Below are 21124 nucleotides of genomic sequence, written 5' to 3'. Positions count from 1 at the left end.
AAGTATTGTGACCAACGAGTATCTTATCTTTGGGTTGAAGTAATTAAAAAAATGAAATGTAAAATAAAATAAAATCTCAACCTACCTACCCTATTTTCTGAAGTCATGTTATCGGAAACAATTTTTTTTTTCATTTTGCCTTACAGGAGCTCATTTGAGACTAGCTGATCCCCAGTGGGCTATTGGTACAGAAGCTTGTCTGAAAGGCTTACTACACTCCTACTGCTGTGATAATTATGATGATTTGAAACAGTTAAATGACCTACTAGAGAAACATGTACCACGTGGTAGAAGCATGCCATCTGTTATTACCAGTAAATTTACGGTAAGATACTACTGTGGTCTCAGTTTACTAAGATTTGACACAAATTAAAATATTGTTGTTCGATGTGGTAGATTTCACAAGTGGGTGATAGCGGTTCCTCTGTTGTGTGATTCTAATTACCCTGTAATCAAGATAGTGTAAGCATTGGAAGTCCCCCAAAATTACACTACAAGATCGTGTAAGTTATCCGGCACTTGATTGGATCCGTCAGCTGAACTATCGTGAGCATGTGATGACGTAAGCAGGTCTTGACCCCTGTGGAATCAACCGGGTCACTCAATCAAGTCCACCCAGTATTCCAAGATCACTCACACTTCAAATTGTTTTTGTCACAGGATGTGAGATATGATGTCAGTGGCGGATGTATACAAGGAAGTCAATATTCATCATTTCTAGACATTGTGAGGACAGATAATCCAGTGGTCTATAATACCCTTATTGACCAGGTAAGTTATCAACTATAATACCGTTATTGACCAGGTAAGTTATCAACTATAATACCGTTATTGACCAGGTAAGTTATCAACTATAATACCGTTATTGACCAGGTAAGTTATCAACTATAATACCGTTATTGACCAGGTAAGTTATCAACTATAATACCGTTATTGACCAGGTAAGTTATCAATTAAATACCGTTATTGACCAGGTAAGTTATCAATATTGCTGTACAGAGCACTAGTTTCTGGGTCTTGTTTTCAGCATTTTTTCTGTGCTCCGAGAAACACACAGGTCATGTATCATCTACAAATTGTTTGTGAATGTCGTAGGATGGTAACTTGATACACAAATTAGTTGAAACTCAGTCTGTTTGTTTCATAGAATGAAAATACCTCTCCAAATGAGACAAATTCCCTGCAAACAGCTGCTTAGATTGTGTGTCATTCAGGATTATTCAAATATGTGGCATTTGCATGTGAAAAACCCAGATATAGGGAATGTTTATATTTTGGTGATTACTTGCCAGTGAGTCATCACAAGTTCTCCACCTCCAAACATACAGTCAGTCATATGCAAAATAGGGTCCCAGGCGCCGCCAGTTGCATGTTTAAAAATCATTATTTACTGCATAACTCAAAAACTGTAAATGTAATACATAGAGACTCTATTCAAGTGTCTACCCCCATATTATCAGATGCAAATTTGAGATCTTTGACCTTGACATTGACCTTCATGGCTAATTATCAAATCAAGCCAATTTCTGCCTATCATGGACACATTGTAGTGTTTGAGGGGCTGTGTCTTCTATGAAGACTTGTTTACCATGCAAAAGTATGTGCATCTTAAACTAACGTTAACTACCTTTATTTGTTCATAGCGTGGAGTAGAGAGTACCCTTCTCGTTGCTGATAGAGAAGCTCGTAATTATTTATGACTACATGCGTCACTGAACTGTAAACTAATGTTAACTTCCTTTATTTGTTCATAGCGTGGAGTAGAAAGTACCCTTCTTGTTGCTGATAGTAGAGAAGCTCGTAATTATTTACGACTACATGCGCCACGGAACTGTCGAGAAGCATTTACTATTGAAGGTGATCAAGTGTATGCAGGGGCTGAGCAACGGTACTACTCAAATAATGCTGACAGGGCTAGATATTTGTCAGCTGATGTTGAGGAGCAAATTAAGTAAGTACTACAATAGCTTGACTCCTTTCTATAAAGTAAGACAGAGACTAAATAAAAAGTAATGTTAGGGTATGTAGAAAACATGAATGGATGATGAACTATCATGTGAGTTACAGTTAGGCCTAACAAAAAAAAAGTGAGGTTCCGATTATGATCAATTTTAGAATAGGTGGAGTATGTACATTATTTTTTTTCATGTGTAAGTGTCTAGTTCAGGTAGTTATGTTTTCCGTTGTTTTCGATGTGGTCTCTTGTGTTATTGGTTTCTTCTTACCAGATGTCCAGTCAATACAGTTTGGAAGAACAGTTTTATAATGTCTTTTTAAATTGATGTCAGTTTCCACATTGACTATTTCACATGCGACTTCACAATTTTGCGATTTCATTATGTTGTCCTGGAATACTTAAAAAAATAGTTTAGGGTTGGCAGTGAAAAAACAAGGTGGAGTTGGGTACCTTGAACCAAACAATTTGTTTAGGCCTTATGGAGAGTTGATGGAAGTTGATGATACTTTACACTTGAAGTCTGCACAGATAAAACACTGTATGGGTCTTTCCATAGGCTAACATTTAGTCTTGGTTGGAAAACCTATAGTCTATAAGTAAGATATTCATGCCAAGCTATCAGCCAGCACTCGCGTCTATACTAAACTGTCGATCTGTGCCCACGAATAGATTTAGGCCACTCCTTGAACTTGTGATTTTAGAAGTTCAAACAGAGGTCATGTAGAATTAAATAGACAGAATAGTATCTGCTTCTGATAATAGGAACAATTGTTATCATGGTGATACTTGCCAGTTGTTTGTACTTCACATAATAAGAGACCATGGCCAACTTACTATTTACATAACATTAGGTGGCTGGCTGACGTCATGGTCAGTTTGACACCTTTTACAGCATAACGATATTTGATTGGCTGCAACCAAATCTGGTTGGACTGTGCTGGACACTAGGCAGTTTAATAGAGTCATGGTGTAGAAGCCTGATAGGGCTGAACAACGTGATGTATCTTACAGCCTAATAAATCTAGAGATGTAGTGTAAATATGTATGATAATATTGAATCTAAGACACTATGCTACTATTTGTGTACTGTAATTGTATTTTTGGTTTCATTTACAGTGAAATTGAACGAGAACTACATAGTTTACGAGCAGAGCATGACACTGTCCGCAGACAGAATGCTGATATAGGGAACAGTATCAAAGCCAATACAACACAGAAGAACAGAACACAGACTCAGAGGATGAAACTACATGACCAGATCAGTAAAGTAGAGTTTGTGAGTAATTACTTCCTATTTTACTCTTTAGCTCCAATAAGAAGGAAGGTGCAGGACACTGTCTGGCTGTCTGGCTCTCAGTCGGTCTTTCTGTCTGTGTCTGTCTGTCTGTGTGTGTCTGTCTGTCTGTCTATCTGTCCATCTGTGTGGTTGTCTGTAATTTGAAATATTTTTTATAGAAATAGATACCCAAGAAAACTGACAATACCTAAACTGTGACATTAATAATGTAGACAGTAGTACAAATACCAAATGCCTGATATAAATGTCCAACCAGGTTTTGCATTGATATGTTGTTTTTCAGAGACTTCAAAACAAAATTAGCATCAATATTGATGGCAAACACTGACAACGGCTCACTAAAGTAAAAATGACCAAACATTGCAACATGACCTCATACATGTACAATTACTAAGTAAAAATGACCAAACACTGCAACATGGTCTCATGCATGTACAATTACTAAGTAAAAATGACGAAACATTGCAACATGGTCTCATACATGTACAATTACTGAACACTGTTACAAGGACTCGTGCTCGTACAGTGGCCAACTAATGCGAAGGCCCTGCACTTGTACAATGACCACACACTGACAGCAATAGTAGTATACAGTATAGTAATAACAGTGATAAAACCATGCATCAAGGATCGTTTCAAAATGTCTCGTACCAAAGACTGAGAATTTCTGTTGTGGTCTGTGTAGGATATTAATGAGTTGAAGAACGTAGAAGAACCTACTCCATATGATGTAAATACCCTAGAAGAAGAAGTGAACACCTATCAGGAACAAATCAATCTCTACAGACAACAAATAGAAATAGCTGAGTCAAACGTAGTGGAGCTGAAAAGGAAATATGAAGAAACAGAAGAAGCTTTTAAATCTGTCAACAAGGAAGTCGAGGATTTAGCTGAAAGGGTGGAACCTTTGAAGGTGAGTATTTAGTCTGTCAACATGGAAGTCGAGGAATTAGCTGAAAGGGTGGAACCTTTGAAGGTGAGTCTTTAGTCTGTCAACATGGAAGTCGAGGAATTAGCTGAAAAAAAAAGGGTGGAACCTTTGAAGGTGAGTATTTAGTCTCTCAACATGGAAGTCGAGGAATTAGCTGAAAGGGTGGAACCTTTGAAGGTGAGTATTTAGTCTCTCAACATGGAAATCGAGGAATTAGCTGAAAGGGTGGAACCTTTGAAGGCGAGTATTTAGTCTGTCAACATGGAAGTCGAGGAATTAGCTGAAAGGGTGGAACCTTTGAAGGTGAGTCTTTAGTCTGTCAACATGGAAGTCAAGGAATTAGGGTGGAAATTTGAATGTGAGTATGACAAAAAACATAGCTTGGACAGTAAATGCTGTTCCAAATTATATAATATGACAGACTGTCAACTTAAAGGACAGTGTGTTACAATCCTTGGGTCATCATGTTAATGTTATCTCGAAGAGATTATTATTTTGTTCTGGACCAAGTCATTTTCACAAGCTATGTTGAGCAGCAGACAACATTTTGTTTTGGATGTCATGATTTTAAGTATATATCGTAACTAGGGCAGATACGTGTATCTTTTTTGGTATTTGGCAAAGTAAATGTAAATAAGAGAATCCATTTCAACTTGTCCGTTGTTACAGGAGGAACTCAGTAAAGCTAACATGGAAGAAGCCACTGCCAAAGACCATCTGAAACATTATGATGGCAAGCGGAAAGAACACGATAAGAAGATTAATGATTTGAAAAAAGGTGTACACAAGAAAGAGGCAGAAGTTGAAGTAAGATATATTTTAGTGTGTTACCAATGACAACTGACTTCGGCTGTCAAATAAAATGTAAACACAACAGAAGGCAGTAACTATCAGGAGGAGTTGGTTGTGTATATTAGCTGTGTCTCTGCTGAAACAGATAGTTTAATAAATAACATAGGAGTTCCTAACGTGATGTGATATTGATTTCATTAGGTTGCATTTAAACACTTAAAACATGTTTACAAATAAAAACTGTTATACCATGCATGAGCCAAGTTGAACAAAAAAATATGGAATATATATTATGGCCATTCCACGTCACAACAACGTACGTATGTCTACATCACTGGTTCTGCTGTGTTCGAAATATGAGTCAAACCGTTCAAAATTGCCATTACTTTCTCTGATTTTTCTTTGATATTACTGGCACTGGTATAATTATTATTCCCCAATATTTTTCTTTATTCAACTGGAAAATACTTGTGGCCTAAGGGTTGTCATGAGAGTCTAGCGACACAGTGACAAAGGCTCCTTAGGTCACCCATATTTTCCTTGGCTGAACGAAGAAAAATATTGGGGAATAACATCTCATTATCGCTTTCATATTTTTATTTGTTTACATGATAGGCAGAGTATTTTTTTGTGTTTTTTTTGACCGTCAAGGTACACTAGGTACACAAATACAACTTGCCATCGATTTAACAATCTGACGGCTGATGGCACAAAACTCTTTCTGTATCGAACTTTAGAGCATTTAAGACAACAGTATCTTCACTCAGGTGGGAGAATATCAAAGTATGCATTAGTATATGTTTATTGTCAACAGCAATCACTCTTGCCTTTTATAGTACATACTGCACGATCAATGTGTAGGACTTGACATAAGTGTCTAACTGTCTACAAGTTATTGACATTCAAGTAAAATTTCTTTTGTAAATGTGTGCCAGAACAATTATTACTAACATGGGTATTAAATTCTCCAATACACTTGTTTCCTAACAGGATGCTACATCCAAAGCCAGACAGATTTGTCCAAAAAGAATACAAACAGGCCGTAAAGCAACAAATATTGACAGCGAAATTACCCAAGTTATTAGGAGAATTCAAACTGAAGAAAAAACGTAAGTCTTCTGTGACTTTTGACCTCAATATCTCAGTTGTAATAGGTAAAATGACATATAAAGAGAAAGTAACATTTTGTTTATCTCATTTAAAGTATTCTCCATCATTTTAAATGTACAGCAGAATATTTTTTCTCAAATCTGTGTGAAGTGAAGTGCAGCATACATTGGCTTTGCACATGCATGCCTCAGAGTCTCGTGCTGCAGAAACATAACTAGTAAAGAGGGACACACGTATAAACTTTGTTTCCAACAAAAATTTACTTGATTTAAATTTGGGGTGAATGCAGTGTGTAGGAAGCTACTTATATCTTGAAGTTAAAACCTAATCTCAGCCAGGACAGGGGTTATTTTGAACTTTCACACTCTTTGATTCCATTCTTTGTCACATGATTCCAGTGTTGAGTCATGTGACCAGTCATAGACCCCGGAGGGTGGAGGGTTTATGGATCAGCCCAGAACATCAGACAGGTGAACAAGTCCACAGATGTGGGCTAAAGCTTCCGAATTCCATTTTGCTTTCACTAAATATCAACTGTGTATAGCATCTCAAAAGTTTTAAATGTCTTTGGTGATACATTGATTCTTAAAAGAGAATGCTGGTGTCATGCAAAAAACATGGTGATCAGAATTTTGTCTAGAAATAAGTCTGGCTGGAATTTTCCTTTAAGTTGATAGCAGTTATCAATACAAGTGTACTAAAGGCAGAAATAGGTCTGACATTTCCTGTTAATTCATGCAAGTCTCATTGATGGGGAATATTGATTATTTCAGCATTGGTAATGCCGAAGAGATTACCAGACTGTACCAGGATTCCAGAGTTCGGTATCTATCCATCAAACATGAAATCAAGAACCTGAAAGCTGTTGTCAAGGTCTTACATACTCTTTCAATATTCACAGACTTTGGTGTAGATTTTAATCATCCCTATTGAATCAATGGTTTGGTCCATTCCTATTGTTCTTTTAACTATAGGTGGCACCATTGAAGGAAATTGGGGATGACATGTGTGACAACTAAATTTTTGTGTATTTCTTTTTTCAAAATTTAGTCATCCCCCATTGAAACAATAGTTTGATCCATTCATATTGTACTTCTGACTAGAGGTGATACCATTGGGGGAATAAGGGATGTCGTGATTTGACAACCTTAAAATACAATATTGTTTTTCATAAAATGAGAATCTAACATTTCACGGTCCTTGATGTAAATCTAAAATGTGTATCAAAATTTAGTGAATACCAAGTCACAATTGAAATTGCATAAAATCTTCAGTTCTCCTTGCTTTTGAATTTAGTTACACAAAAAGTGCAAAATTCCATTTTTGGTAACATAACCAAGTACTAGGTGTGTTGTTGACAATCTAGAAAAAGGCCTGTTATACATTGTCATCTCAGTAATTAATCGTATAACTGAATGACTTGAAATGTATCGTACATAATACTGTATATATTTTTTTATAGACAGCGCCCTCTAACATTAGTGAAAAGTAACATTGATATGACAAAAATTCTATCATTTGCGATGATCTACAAAAATGGCCACTACCACGTTTACAGTAACAAACTGGAATAATACATATCTGTATAAACTACTTTAAAAAAAGCTCAAAAGAATCTACCCTCCTAAACATTTTGTGAAAAGGGAGGGAGGGTTGTTGAGATTTAAATGACAGTACCAGGTGAGATGCAAAAGGTAACTGGCTAAATCAAACGGTAGTAGAGTACTGAAGTGGGTCAAAGTTCACAATAAAGTTACATTAACTAATTATTCCCTCTGAGGGCGCTTTACTAATGCTGCTCTCAATGGGACACAATTCAGGGGCGTGTTCCATAGACAAAATGCTCACGGACATTTCGAAACATTTTGTTCATGAACGACTAATTATCATAGTTTTTCGCGGATGACCCGGGACAAGGGAAGGCGGAATTGTGAGGTGACTCACCAAAAGCCAAGATGGTGGCCACGAATTCTCACTTCATTGGTGAACTTGAGTTTTCATTTAGCATTACTTAGTGCACATCAGTTATGATTGACCTCTGCAAAAAGTTATTGAAATTGGACATTTACAATTGGCCATGGTATTTAGAAATGCAAATACTCACTGGCATAATGGTACGATCGATTTGACTTACATTGAGCAATGCAAGATAACTTGGGGTCAGGTCATAGGTCAAAGATCACTTTGTTAACGTAAAAATAGTACATGCATATACAACAGGCTTTTATTTAGGCATTCTTGCACCCTGGCAGTACTGCAATGGTGTGATTTAACTATGCGAGTCATCTTTTTCAGTGGTGAATAACAAAACGTTTTGTCTAAACAACGTGCCTCAGGGTTAGTCTTGGTGTATTTTTAGCAACGTCTTGCGTCATCATAATGATCAGTAGTATCACATCAACAGAAAACGGTTCAGCGTGAAATTATGTGCATTTGAAAAAAAAACACATTTCTTTAATCTTTTTACCAGAAATTTGACCATATGCTGGCTCAGAGACGAGATGCATATCGGGTATTTCGTAGTTCGGTAGCTCTCCGAGCCAAAATCCTATTTGTAAGAATGCTAGATGTGAAGGGACTCTCTGGTAAAATGGAATTTATTCACAAAGAGGAACGACTTGAATTATCTGTAAGTTTAGTTTGTTTTATTTTTGTCATCACTAATGTTTTTGCTTTTTGTAGAAATTTGACGAAATGTTAATAGAGCGGAGGAATGCATATTTGCAATTCCGCCAGTCTATTGCCCTGCGAGCCAAATGGTACTTCATAACTATGCTCTCACAGAGAGGCTTCTTGGGCAAGATGAAATTCAGCCACAGAGATCAGTTGCTAGATTTATCAGTAAGTCGTCAGTTATTGGAATTTTCTAACCTAACAGTTCTTCTTAGAAAGACGAAGACATTCAGTCAGCACACAGACATTGCAAGCATATTTCAACATGTCTATGAGTAAATTATTCTGGACAGAAACAATACACGATGTCTGTTTCATGGAACTTTCGTTTAAAACAAATCACCTATATAACATTGTGAGTATGACCATGTGGTCGTTATTTCGATAAACAAAACGTGTCAATGACTGTCAATTTTTTGTACACCAAGTGCAAAATTCTGCAACCAATAATCATGCGATATCCAGTTGTTTTCAGACTTATACAAGTCTTGGTGTATGTAATGTAAATTGATCCGTACAGTTCCATGTATCAAAATGATATCACGTCGTGTACTGTACTCTACGTATTCACATTTCCAATATCGTTATAGACATGTCTGGAATATTCCCTCACAATGCCTGTGTTGACATATATATCTATTTGAAATGTTTGGCAGTGTGAAATTACGAACTAATCTAGTCTGCTTTGGTTTCCATGGCAACAACTTATAGATGCCATAGTTTTATTGAAATTGTCATTACTAACGGTAGTAGTAGTTTTAATTATTTTGTCCCTAAATTTTTAGTGCTGTCAGCTGTGAGGTATAAACCTATGCACAATCAAATAGGTTGATTGCCAAATCCAAATGATGTTATTTACATTAGTATCAGAACAAATCTAGTCCAATAAATTTGTACAAATAGAGCTACAACAGGTATAGAATTGACTTTAATACTACTCTGGCAATCAATGTCATGGTTTACTGAGATAGACACAAGCTTAAACTGTTGTTGTTCAATGTGGTAGATTACGAAAGTGGGTGATAGGTATGCCTCTGTTGTGTGAATCTGATCAAAATAGTGTAAACCTTGCAAATCCCCAAAAATGTACACTGCAGGATTAATAGATATCATAAGAAATGCCACCCTACTGTGAGTGTAATTAAACCAGCAAGCATCCATTCATAGCTCATACATCAGCATGTCTCAAGTATAGTTTAAGTTTGTTTCTGTCATAGTAAACAGAGAGCTCCATTTCCAAAGTAGTAAGGGACTTAGTGACATGCAAAGTAGGCAAATCATGACCAGATGTTACAACTAGGAATCACACCACATCTAAGACTTTTGATAACATTTCCTTTGCATTCTGTGAGGGGTAGTTATCTTATACTTCTCAGTCTGTGTTCATGTGTGTGTGTGTGTGTGTGTGTGTGTGTCTGTGTCTGTGTCTGTGTCTGTCTGTCTGACCATCCGTTTGTTTGGCTGTCTCTGTCTCTCTGTCTGTTTGTTTGCCTGTCTGTCTCTCTGTCTGTCTCTCTGAGTTGAATTTGACATCAACAATGGACAAGTCTTATGTTATAGTTCTGTCTCTGTCTGTATGCTTGCATGCATGCATGCATGTATGTATGTATGTATGTATGTATGTGTGTGTATGTATGTATGTATGTATGTATGTATTGTATGTCTGTCTGTATGTATGTATGTATGTATGTATGTATGTATGTATGTATGTATGTATGTCTGTCTGTCTGTCTGTATGCTTGCATGTATGTCTGTCTGTCTGTATGTATGTATGTATGTATGTCAATCTGAAACCTAGTTTGATCTCTATAGCCTCTTGTACTCATTTATTCCATTTAATGTGACATCTTAGATTAGCCTCCCTAGTATCGTCACTTTTATGACAGGGAAAATTTCAGTTTGGAAAGGGATAATTAGTTTAAAGTTGATTTCAATTACACTGCCAAACATTTCAAAGATAAATTCAATACTATCAGTGAACTCCTCAAGAACTCAAAGGGTTACGCGATTCCCAGAAAACAAAATTGATATGTCGTCATAACAGTGGGAACATTTTGTCATGAAAAAGTCACAAGAACCTCCCATTATCTCCAAACAACACATTCTATACATTTTTGAACAAATGAAACACTTTGTCGTCCAAAATTTCATAACTCTTTTTGTTAATTCCAGAATATTCTCAACACAAAATTGATACGTTGTAACTATGGAAACCTTTGTCATGCAAATTTCCTGAGACCATACCATTATATTCTGGGGAGAACACTGAACAGTTTCGTCCATAAATTTGCCTTGTTCTTCTAAGAAGTTCTGTAATGCATATGCTCAAATTCACTGGGTTGCTTTGGCTAATACTCTCTGTCCCATCCCTTGTAATGTGGTTTAATTGTGGTAATCTCTGGGTTGCTTTTTTTTGCTAACCTTCATCTCCTCCGTACAAACCTGTAACCTTTCCCTAAAAGTAATGAGTACTAACATCACTGACCATTGCTTGTATGTATTTGTCATATCCATAAATCATTACCTTATATTTCATTAACTGCCAGCATAGTACTGCTGTAGCATATCATCGCATTTCCATTACTTTCACACTATCGTGATACAGTGGTTGACATTTATAAGTGGCACAAGCTAAGTTTATACAAGTTTTTGTTAAAATGGAAATATTTTCTAAAACCTTGAAGAAATTTATACATTGTTAATGCTGATTGACACCTATTCCATCAATTGCAAGTGGTGGTTATATATGTTCAGTACGTAGAAAACTGTTAGTATCTTTTTAAATACGAAGCAAAAATTACATCCCAAAAATATATAAACTTGGCTTGTGTCCCTTTAATGTGTTGCCGTTTGATGATTACACATTTTGAGAAAGAGAGAGAGAGAGAGAGAGAGAGAGAGAGAGAGAGAGAGAGAGAGAGAGAGAGAGAGAGAGAGAGAGAGAGAGAGAGAGAGAGAGAGAGAGAGAGAGAGAGAGAGAGAGAGAGAGAGAGAGAGAGAGAGAGAGAGAGAGAGAGAGAGAGAGAGAGAGAGAGAGAGAATGACACATTCAGCTGAAGAAATGCAACCAAAAGTCATCAATTGATCTTCATTCAACCATTTTGAAGATTTCCTGCAAGGAATTGTGGGAACATCTCTAGTGATGACATCACTTAGACTCTAGTTTCTTTGTCTTGACACTTTTTGTTTGTCAGAACACAGATTATGCTATTTGTATTAGTGATGTCATCTAAAGGTTTTCCCATAAACCCTTGCAGGAAATCCCCCAAAATGGCTGAACACATGTCAAGTGCAGTAGGGCTTCTTTACAAGTATCCAAAATTGAATAACCTACTATACTAAGGTATCATTGTATCTCCCAAAATCATTTGTAAATTGATAGCAGTAATCAATACAAGTGTACCAGAAATAAGCCCAATAGGGAACTTGCAAACCCGCCATGTTGAATGTTGCATCATGGGAAATGTGATAATAAATACTAATAAATTAGCATTGTAAACAATATTGTTACATTGTTTATAACTAGGAATGATCAATTCATAGTCATCCTGATCTTTGTGGGAGGTTACTTTTATCAGTAGCTCCAGATTAGGTATTACGATAACCACAGATAATCCCATAGTCCTTTGCATCTGAGCATGCTCAGTTTGGATTGCAAGTTCCCTATTAGACTTTCCTCTTGTATACTCTTTTCTGCCAAACATACATAAACTGCAAGACATTTTGTGTTGCTCCACCCTCACCAACATGCTGAACAGGTTTGACCAATGTGTGAGGGCGCCCTGTCATGGCATACCTTCCACACTATGCTAAATACAGCTTTTGTATGAGATGCTTGATCATCACATGGCAACACATTCATTAAAGTGACCATATGAATGAGAATTGGGTATTTATTTTTAATTTTTTAATTTATAGAACAATTTTATCATGGCATCCCACTTTAAAAATCAATGTGAAACAACATAAAACAAGTCTGTGTTTGTAACTCAATATATTTTGCGAAAGATTAATAAATGTGTACAATGTTTTTATTGTACGTACAATAGCAAACCTTTTTACACATTTTTTTAGCTTTTTGTTATGTATTGAGTTACAAACACAGACTTGGTTTATGTAATTTCACATTGATTTTTCAAGTAGGACGCCATGATAAAATTGTTTTATTAATTAAAAATCCAAAATAAATACCTAATCCTCACCCATATGGCCACCCACTTATCCCCATTAATTGACATTCTCACCAGGTAGCTATCAAATGCATATACATGTATGTACATATTCCTTTCTGACTGAGTTTTGTAGACAACGGAAATTTAACATTCTTTATATTAAAAAAAATAGATAAATATGTATTAATTTTGTACTGTATATCGTCCTAGCTTTGTTGATTTTTCTCTTTAGGTGATGTCATGTTTAGTGTTATCATAACCCTACACTAGCTGTAACTGGACTTTGATGTACACAATTACTAGTGATGCACCAAATTTGATATTCTTCTACCTCTTACTATGTGGTGACTCAAAAGAAATCCCAGTTTTTCCCATTTTGACTCACAACAACAAAATTTGGCTATCATTAGAGGGTGCACTGGTAACAAAATGGTTTCAAAAAATGTTCCAGTTACAGTTAGGGCAGCTTCGGTCTGATTAAAATTCGATGTAGAGTACACAGCGCAATTGCTTTTTTGACTGTTACATTTAGTGTCGCTTGTTCTTTTGTGAGCACTCGTTACACACATCTAATCTGACACAACACCATAGACATTCTCGTACCAAATCTAAGCGCTGAGTGAATTCTCTCAATGAATGAGGTCGCATAATGCACTGAAACATATGGGTACAGTACTTCAGAGCTCAAGCACAGAGCGGAGATAAATATGTTATCATTATTGTTTGGTCGTTTTCTTTCAATTTTGAACGTTGAGTGTTATATTGTAAGATGGATTCTGATTGGCTACTTATAAGTACGAGATTTGGTACAGGAATGCCTATGGTGTTGCGTCACATGTATGTAACAAGTACTCACAAAAGAACAAACGACAGTAAACAGAACAGCCAAAAAGAAATTGCGCCATGTACACTACATCATATTTTAATCAGATTGATGCAACTTAAATTACCTTGTTTGTGTCTTCCTTATATTTTGTTTATGATTATTAATATTAAGATAGCTCTGCATGTTTTAGAGACATATTTTTAGATATATACAAGATATGCAAATTACATACACATTTTCAGAGACAAAGCCATGTTCTCAGAAACACATCACAGATGATTGTATCCAGGGACTCTTTTTTCCAGACACACAAAAGCTTGTTAAGGAATGCCTACAAGTAAATCTATCAGAGATACACTTTAGGAACACCTTGCATGTTGTGGAGACATCAAAATATTCAGAGACATAGCCATAGATACGCTCAGTTTTCAAGAACAAAATTAGGAAAAACAAAGAAATTATTAGAGTTTCTTGTGATTAAGTCATGATAAATTCTCAAAAATCTGGTAGTACAGTGTATCTGCTGTAGTATCATAACCTGGTGACAGAGAATGGAGTCTTGTTAGATTGAAAATGCCATGTCATCATTTGGAAAAAAAAGAAGACATTTCAAAATTTATCAGATTTACCTGTACTTCATGAACCAAAAGTAAAACTGGTACCGTCTATTTGGAACAGTTAAATACAAAAATAAACTTAATTTCTTATTACTTTTCACTATGGCAGACTTTTTTAAGGAAGTGTAGCATTCTATGTAAACTTACCTATTAAATTTCAGTATTGAAGTAAACATAAAAGTAAATGATTAGATTAGATTAGATTAGATTAGATTAGACGGCACATAGCACAGCACCTAGACTGTATTGTGTTACTTACTGTAGGTTCAACCAACCCAAGGAGAAAGCATGATGGCCAAAGATATGAAGTCACTGTCTGGAGGTGAAAGGTCATTCTCAACTGTATGTTTTATTATGGCATTGTGGGAGGCCATGGATTCACCGTTCAGAGCTTTGGATGAATTTGATGTTTTCATGGTAAGCAGAAGTGAATATTATACATTTATTGCCTAGCTACGAGGGTACTAGTAGATGTTTATTACCCTGGACACTGCTATGTAGTAACTATTTCCTAAGACTGAAAGCTGAGGAAAATGGCTGCTATATAACAACATGAGGGGTAATATGACATCTACTAGTGCCCAAATAGGGCCAGGCAATAAGTGTTTTATAACACCTCACATTCTCAGGCACGTATTTCTTACCACAGTCAGAGCAAACCCCTGATAAGACGTCCCTGCTACATGAATATTGCCCTGGGGTAAAATAGAATGCAACTCGTACCCCTATATGCAAATTGAGTTCACTATGGGTCAATTGTCCATACCACGTGATACAATCTAAGACATTGCATCGAAGGCTACATGAAAACAATGTGTTATAAATCTCTATGGGGGGGGGGGTCATGTCAGCAGCATATAATGCAATTGTTTTTATTGCGTTCACAGGTCACTAGATAGAAGGCGTGGGTTTGGGTTTAGGATGGGGTTCACAAGTCAGCAGATAGAGGGCATGGGTTCACAGGTCACTAGATAGAAGGCATGGGTTTGGGATAGGGTTCACAGGTCACTAGATAGAAGGCATGGGTTTAGGATGGGGTTCACAAGTCAGCAGATGGAGGGCATGGGTTCACAGGTCACTAGATAGAAGGCATGGGTTTAGGATGGGGTTCACAAGTCAGCAGATGGAGGGCATGGGTTCACAGGTCACTAGATAGAAGGCATGGGTTTGGGATAGGGTTCACAGGTCACTAGATAGAAGGCATGGGTTCACAGGTCACTAGATAGAAGGCATGGGTTTAGGATGGGGTTCACAGGTCAGCAGATGGAGGGCATGGGTTCACAGGTCACTAGATAGAAGGCATGGGTTTGGGATAGGGTTCACAGGTCACTAGATAGAAGGCATGGGTTCACAGGTCACTAGATAGGAGGCATGGGTTTGGATGGGGTTCACAGGTCACTAGATAGAAGGCATGGGTTCACAGGTCACTAGATAGGAGGCATGGGTTTGGATGGGGTTCACAGGTCACTAGATAGAAGGCATGGGTTTAGGATGGGGTTCACAGGTCAGCAGATAGAAGGCATGGGTTCACAGGTCACTAGATAGAAGGCATTGGTTTAGGATGGGGTTCACAGGTCAGCAGATAGAAGGCATGGGTTCACAGGTCACTAGATAGAAGGCATGGGTTTAGGATGGGGTTCACAGGTCAGTAGATAGAAGGCATGGGTTTGGGATAGGGTTCACAGGACAGCAAACATGGAAGGTGATCTTTTAAAACCCACAAGGCAATATGGAAGCAAGGAGAAAATAAAAATGATGGAACTACAGTTCTCAACAAAATGCACTTCGGGACAGAAAACATCAAAACAGAGCAAATGGTTAATGAAATTACCAGACACAGCCAGCGATCTCTTTACTACATTTTCTCTCTCATTAATTTTCAGGACATGGTCAATAGAAGAATTAGTGTTGATATGATGCTGAAAGTGGCAAAGGAACAGAAAATGAGACAGTTTATTTTCCTCACTCCACAAGACATGAGGTACATATGATACTTAATAAAATATTGCTCATTTCTTCAAATAATACCACTACAGGATATAAAGGGGTTTTTGTAAACTTTGGTTTCATTAATGTGTATTAGATGAACAATGCATATTTATGACTTTAACTGAAAGTACCAGTGTATGCATACATTAATGTTATTTTCACTAGCAGTGCAGTACTAAAAACATTATTGCATACTTAATATATTGCATATAAATGATATGCAAATGAGACATGGTCGGTCCTTGTACATGAATTTGCATGATTTGCATAGTGTAATTCTTATGGAAATTTGCTGTTTCAGATGAACAAATGTAATTATAATAGAACCCCATGCCATATTAGTGCCAGTGTGGTTTATTTGCAGTTGTGCTTGCAGTGTTTTCTGCCACACATTCCCATGCTATGCCCGTGAAAGTATGACTGCAGAGAACACTGCAAACACTCGTGCAAATAGCGCAAGTATTGGTACTAATATGTCATGGGGCTCTGTCATGGTATTTGGTTTCCAAGTCTTATTGTGTGTACTCAACCACTTATTATACTGTATCAACACATGGTTTTAATATGTTGCAAGCAAGTATTATTTTGTACACAAAGGGTCAAAAGCCAATCCAAATTGTAGGTTTACCTGTGGGTTTCTGCAGAAACCTTCAGATTTACGAGAGCAACTTCATAACACCTGATAATTAGCCTGTACAGGGTTCGCACGGTCCTGGAAAACCCTGGAAAACCCTGGAATTCCAAACCCTCCCTGGAAAACCCTGGAAATCCCTGGAAAAATGCGCCCTACCCCTGGAAAACCCTGGAAAATGATCATGTTCAATCGATCGATTAATATTGACGATCGTCATGTCCGTGCTTGAGCCACCCATTCATATGATTCTGAATCTCGTAAATGTGAAATCGCGAAAATATTTTCAAAGTCTTTCGCCACGCTGGGTGATGAATCAAAATTCACGCCGATTGAACCCAGACAGTCGAGCGATCGTTCCACGAGACACTTTGCCCCACAGACCGTGCGTATTAGTTGAATGGGCGCCGCAGTGTTTCTTTCGATCTTGCATATATTGCTACTCCGTACATCTCCCAGTCGTCATTTCAGGGACATGATATTGTAACAGTCCCGGCCGGGGTAACGTGTACAGTAGGTCTGTTAACAAGATTATCGTAACACTGTAGCGAGTATCAAAGCATCATCAACCTCGATTAGAAATTGTTACAAGTTCGGCACTGATACTACAAGCTAGGGCCTAGGGAAGTGCAGATGAATTTCCGGGTTGTGACTTTTATTTCGTCGATAAATGGGTATTTGTGTTACATGTTCTAAAAGAATAAACTACTGTTTTATGTTGTCGGTACAGTAACATTCGTCAATGGTCAAGTTGAGTTGAAATCGCGATGTTCCGCAACTCGTGGCATCAGTACATAAACATCGAGACGCAAGCGATGAATGTATCCAGTTATTCATAGCTCGAAATTTCGTTACGTAGATGACGTTTTTATTCAAAATTTTGAAGAAAAAAATTATTTTAGGTGGCTTATAAATCTAGTAACATCAAACCAAACAATAATGAGGACAAACTTTAGTTTTTAATTTATTTTTCTGGATATGTCTGAATTAGACTGACGAATGCTGCGATTCAATCTTACACGATCAATGCACCAGCTTGACGAAACGGCTACTTAGGGGTAGGACAGAGGTTTCTCCGTTAATCTTAGCGTATAAACGTGGTTTTGAAACCAATATCTTGCATAGTGTCGATTGTCTTTAAAATGTTTTGTGACATATGGGAACTGTTGTTGATTTTTCTCGTCCACATCAGACAATTAGATGTCATTCAAAAAAGTATACTTTAGTGTCAACACCCCTGGAAAATGGCCAAAATCAATATGAATACCCCTGGAAAACTGACGAAAAACCCCTGGAAAGTCCTGGAATTTTGTTTTGCTTTAAGTGTACGAACCCTGCTGTAATGAGCAAACAAAATGAACGTATCAGCTGGTCGGCTGCAGTGGAATGCATGTCATGACTATTCAGCATGTACATGTAGGTTTCTGAATGATGGTTAGGAATTCTTGCAGAAACCTACAGGTAAACTTACAATTTGAAATGAACTTTGACCCTAACTATCGCCTAAAGTGAGGTCTTGGTTACTACACATACACTGTGTCAATTTTTAAGCATATCCATATTTTTCATCACAGCAAAATCACTGCCAATCCGCTGGTACGGATCTCCAGAATGCATGACCCAGATAGAGATCAGGATGTTCTTCCATACGGAGATGGACAAGACGATGAAGATGCATAGAAGCACAAAGAAGATAAATCTACCGATGTGTACTTGTATTCCATCCATGAAATATCTAAGATAAAGAAGACGTTAACTCTACCAGTGACTCAGTTTTCTGGGATGTATTCCTTGTGTATTCCATCGTGACATATCCTGCTGATTTATAGATGGTGAATTTATCGATGTTAATAGAAGATATTATATTTATCAAACTCCGTTTCCCAGGTTGTATTCCATGTGTGCTTGTATTCCATCAATGACTTACCTAGCTATTGAATGGATGATAGATGTATCGCTGACTGATTTTCTGGAGCGTATTCCCAGTATGTCATACCTAGATGGTGAATCGATTGATGTTACTGGACAGTATATTTATCAAACTCCATTTCCCAGAATGTAGTCCATGTGTGCTAGTTTTAGTTTATGTTGATACTGGTGCAAAGAGGATGAAGCTGTTGACAGCTCTCCGAACATTTTTCTACAATCTCCTGCAAAAATCCATTTTGAAAATTGTTTGTAGAAAAATGATGAGCAGGTACATACAAGAGATGTAACTGGGTATATATGAAGTATTGTATGTGGGGGGGGGGGGGGTGCAAGTATCAACCACAGAATGGGAGAAATCTCGCATGTCAGATGTTCCCCTGTTAACAAATGCCAGTATGATGTGTGAACATTATCAAGTACTTAAAGAGACATCGTTTTCTTGTTAGGTCAGTAGTAGTTTCTCGTCGGCTTTTTATAAAAATAATCAATGAATATCATCACTTATTTTACATGACGCTGTACATTTGATGATTTCTTGTTCAATCCATTTACAATAAGCACACAGTGTTTATTGATTTAACTTCACCAAAATAGTGCAAGCACAAGAATGTGTTCATGATGGATTTTTGCTGTCATCTTATTTTTATGTTATTTTTTTTTGCTGAAGAATACAATATTTTTACAACTCAACAAGGGAGTATATGACTATCAAAACAATAGTTATCCAAGAATTGACTTGACTGTCTCTCTCTCCTTTCCATTTACGTACTTTGATACAATTAAAACATATGAAGAGCAGTGTAAAACTTTTAGGATTCTAAGTACCGTTTTTTATTCAGTCTGGGAACCCAGGTAACAGAGTGAGGAAATCTCAACAAACTTAGAGCTACACTTTAGATTTTTCCCATATTTCTGTCGCATATCTCATTTTTGAAGGGTTATGATGGATTTGATCACTGGTGGTGTAGTGATGTTACCCCAACCAAAGAAGATTTGCATTTACTACATAATATATATAAGCATGAGCATAGAATATACTTTGCATGTGTCATAGAGGTATGTATATGAACGTTCTCAATCATCCAGGTATGAAGTTGTTAACGAAGTAATATTAATTATAATCTATCCTACTGGACTAGCTATTGTTTTGAATGGCAACAGTTTCATCATCACATGACAATTCTACTCCATCAGGTGTCACCAACCATCTGTCATCAGATCATCAAGCGGCCTGAAGAAGCGTCCAGGATAGGACGTGAAACTGGACATTCAAAACAACAGCTAGTCCAGTAGGATAGATTATAATTATATTATTTCGTTGTAATAGAGGTAGTTATTTTTTTAAAGAATTTTTGAAGTTGTTGTTTTTATAAATTTTTTTATATTTCTGATGTTTACGTATATATTCTTTAGTGTTGATGTTTGAAAAACTTTGTGCTTTTGTTTTCTCGTAGTACTTATTGCTGTTCTGTGTCACAGTGTTTCATGTTTAACTTATGGTTTAGAAGAACTCCAAATGGAGGATGATAAAAATGTCTTATGAAAGGTAATACACCCCTCAGATATAAAAATCTTAACTCTTGGTGTTACTTTGTTCTAGAAAACTCAAACTCATTCTCACTTAAAGTCAAGTACAAAAATCAGGGGGTGACCAAAAAAAAAATTTGTAATAGAGGTCAAAATGATATCAAAGTTAAACAGAGAACTGTCGGCACCTGGGACCCTATTTTGCATATGACTGACTGTATGTTTGGAGGTGGAGGACTTGTGATGACTCACTGGCAAGTAATCACCAAAATATAAACATTCTCTATATCTGGGTTTTTCACATGCAAATGCCGCATATTTGAATAATCCTGAATGACACACAATCTAAGCAGCTGTTTGCTGGGGAATTTGTCTCATTTGGAAAGTTTTTTTCATTCTATGAAACAAACAGACTGATTTTCAACTAATTTGTGTATCAAGTTACCATCCTACGACATTCACAAACAATTTGTACATGATACATGACCTGTGTGTTTCTCGGAGCACAGAAAAAATGCTGAAAACAAGACCCAGAAGCTAGTGGTCTGTACAGCAGTTTGAATTTCCCACATTTGCATAGATTAGCCATAATCCTCTTTATATAGGGCAGTTCTGTCTTTAAGCCATTTTAGAATCCAATATGACTGCCAAATCCAATATGGCTGCTGAATAC

At 36.9% G+C, this 21124-nt stretch overlaps 1 protein-coding gene across 2 annotated transcripts in view; it reads left to right on the top strand.

Moving 5' to 3' along the window:
- The window catches only part of LOC144442810 (structural maintenance of chromosomes protein 6-like), a 35423-nt gene extending 16185 nt beyond the window's left edge, over positions 1–19238 (top strand). Inside the window, exons 14-25 of one of the 2 annotated variants that reach the window (XM_078132183.1) lie at positions 147–325; positions 661–771; positions 1755–1951; positions 3074–3233; positions 3940–4167; positions 4855–4992; positions 5968–6086; positions 6861–6960; positions 8770–8928; positions 14640–14792; positions 16259–16356; positions 18570–19238. In XM_078132183.1, coding sequence (XP_077988309.1) covers positions 147–325; positions 661–771; positions 1755–1951; positions 3074–3233; positions 3940–4167; positions 4855–4992; positions 5968–6086; positions 6861–6960; positions 8770–8928; positions 14640–14792; positions 16259–16356; positions 18570–18675 — 1748 coding nt within the window. In that variant the 3' untranslated portion in view covers positions 18676–19238. Of the gene's footprint in view, positions 1–146; positions 326–660; positions 772–1754; positions 1952–3073; positions 3234–3939; positions 4168–4854; positions 4993–5967; positions 6087–6860; positions 6961–8557; positions 8717–8769; positions 8929–14639; positions 14793–16258; positions 16357–18569 lie in introns of both variants that reach the window. The other variant, XM_078132182.1, reaches the window with a different exon arrangement.
- Positions 19239–21124: the final 1886 nt, after the last annotated feature.

The sequence above is a fragment of the Glandiceps talaboti genome, chromosome 11 (assembly GCF_964340395.1).
Source record: "Glandiceps talaboti chromosome 11, keGlaTala1.1, whole genome shotgun sequence".
NCBI classification, from domain to species: Eukaryota; Metazoa; Hemichordata; class Enteropneusta; family Spengelidae; genus Glandiceps; species Glandiceps talaboti.
The sequence above is the reverse complement of the archived record's forward strand: the minus strand, read 5'-3'. Positions and strand labels throughout refer to the sequence as shown.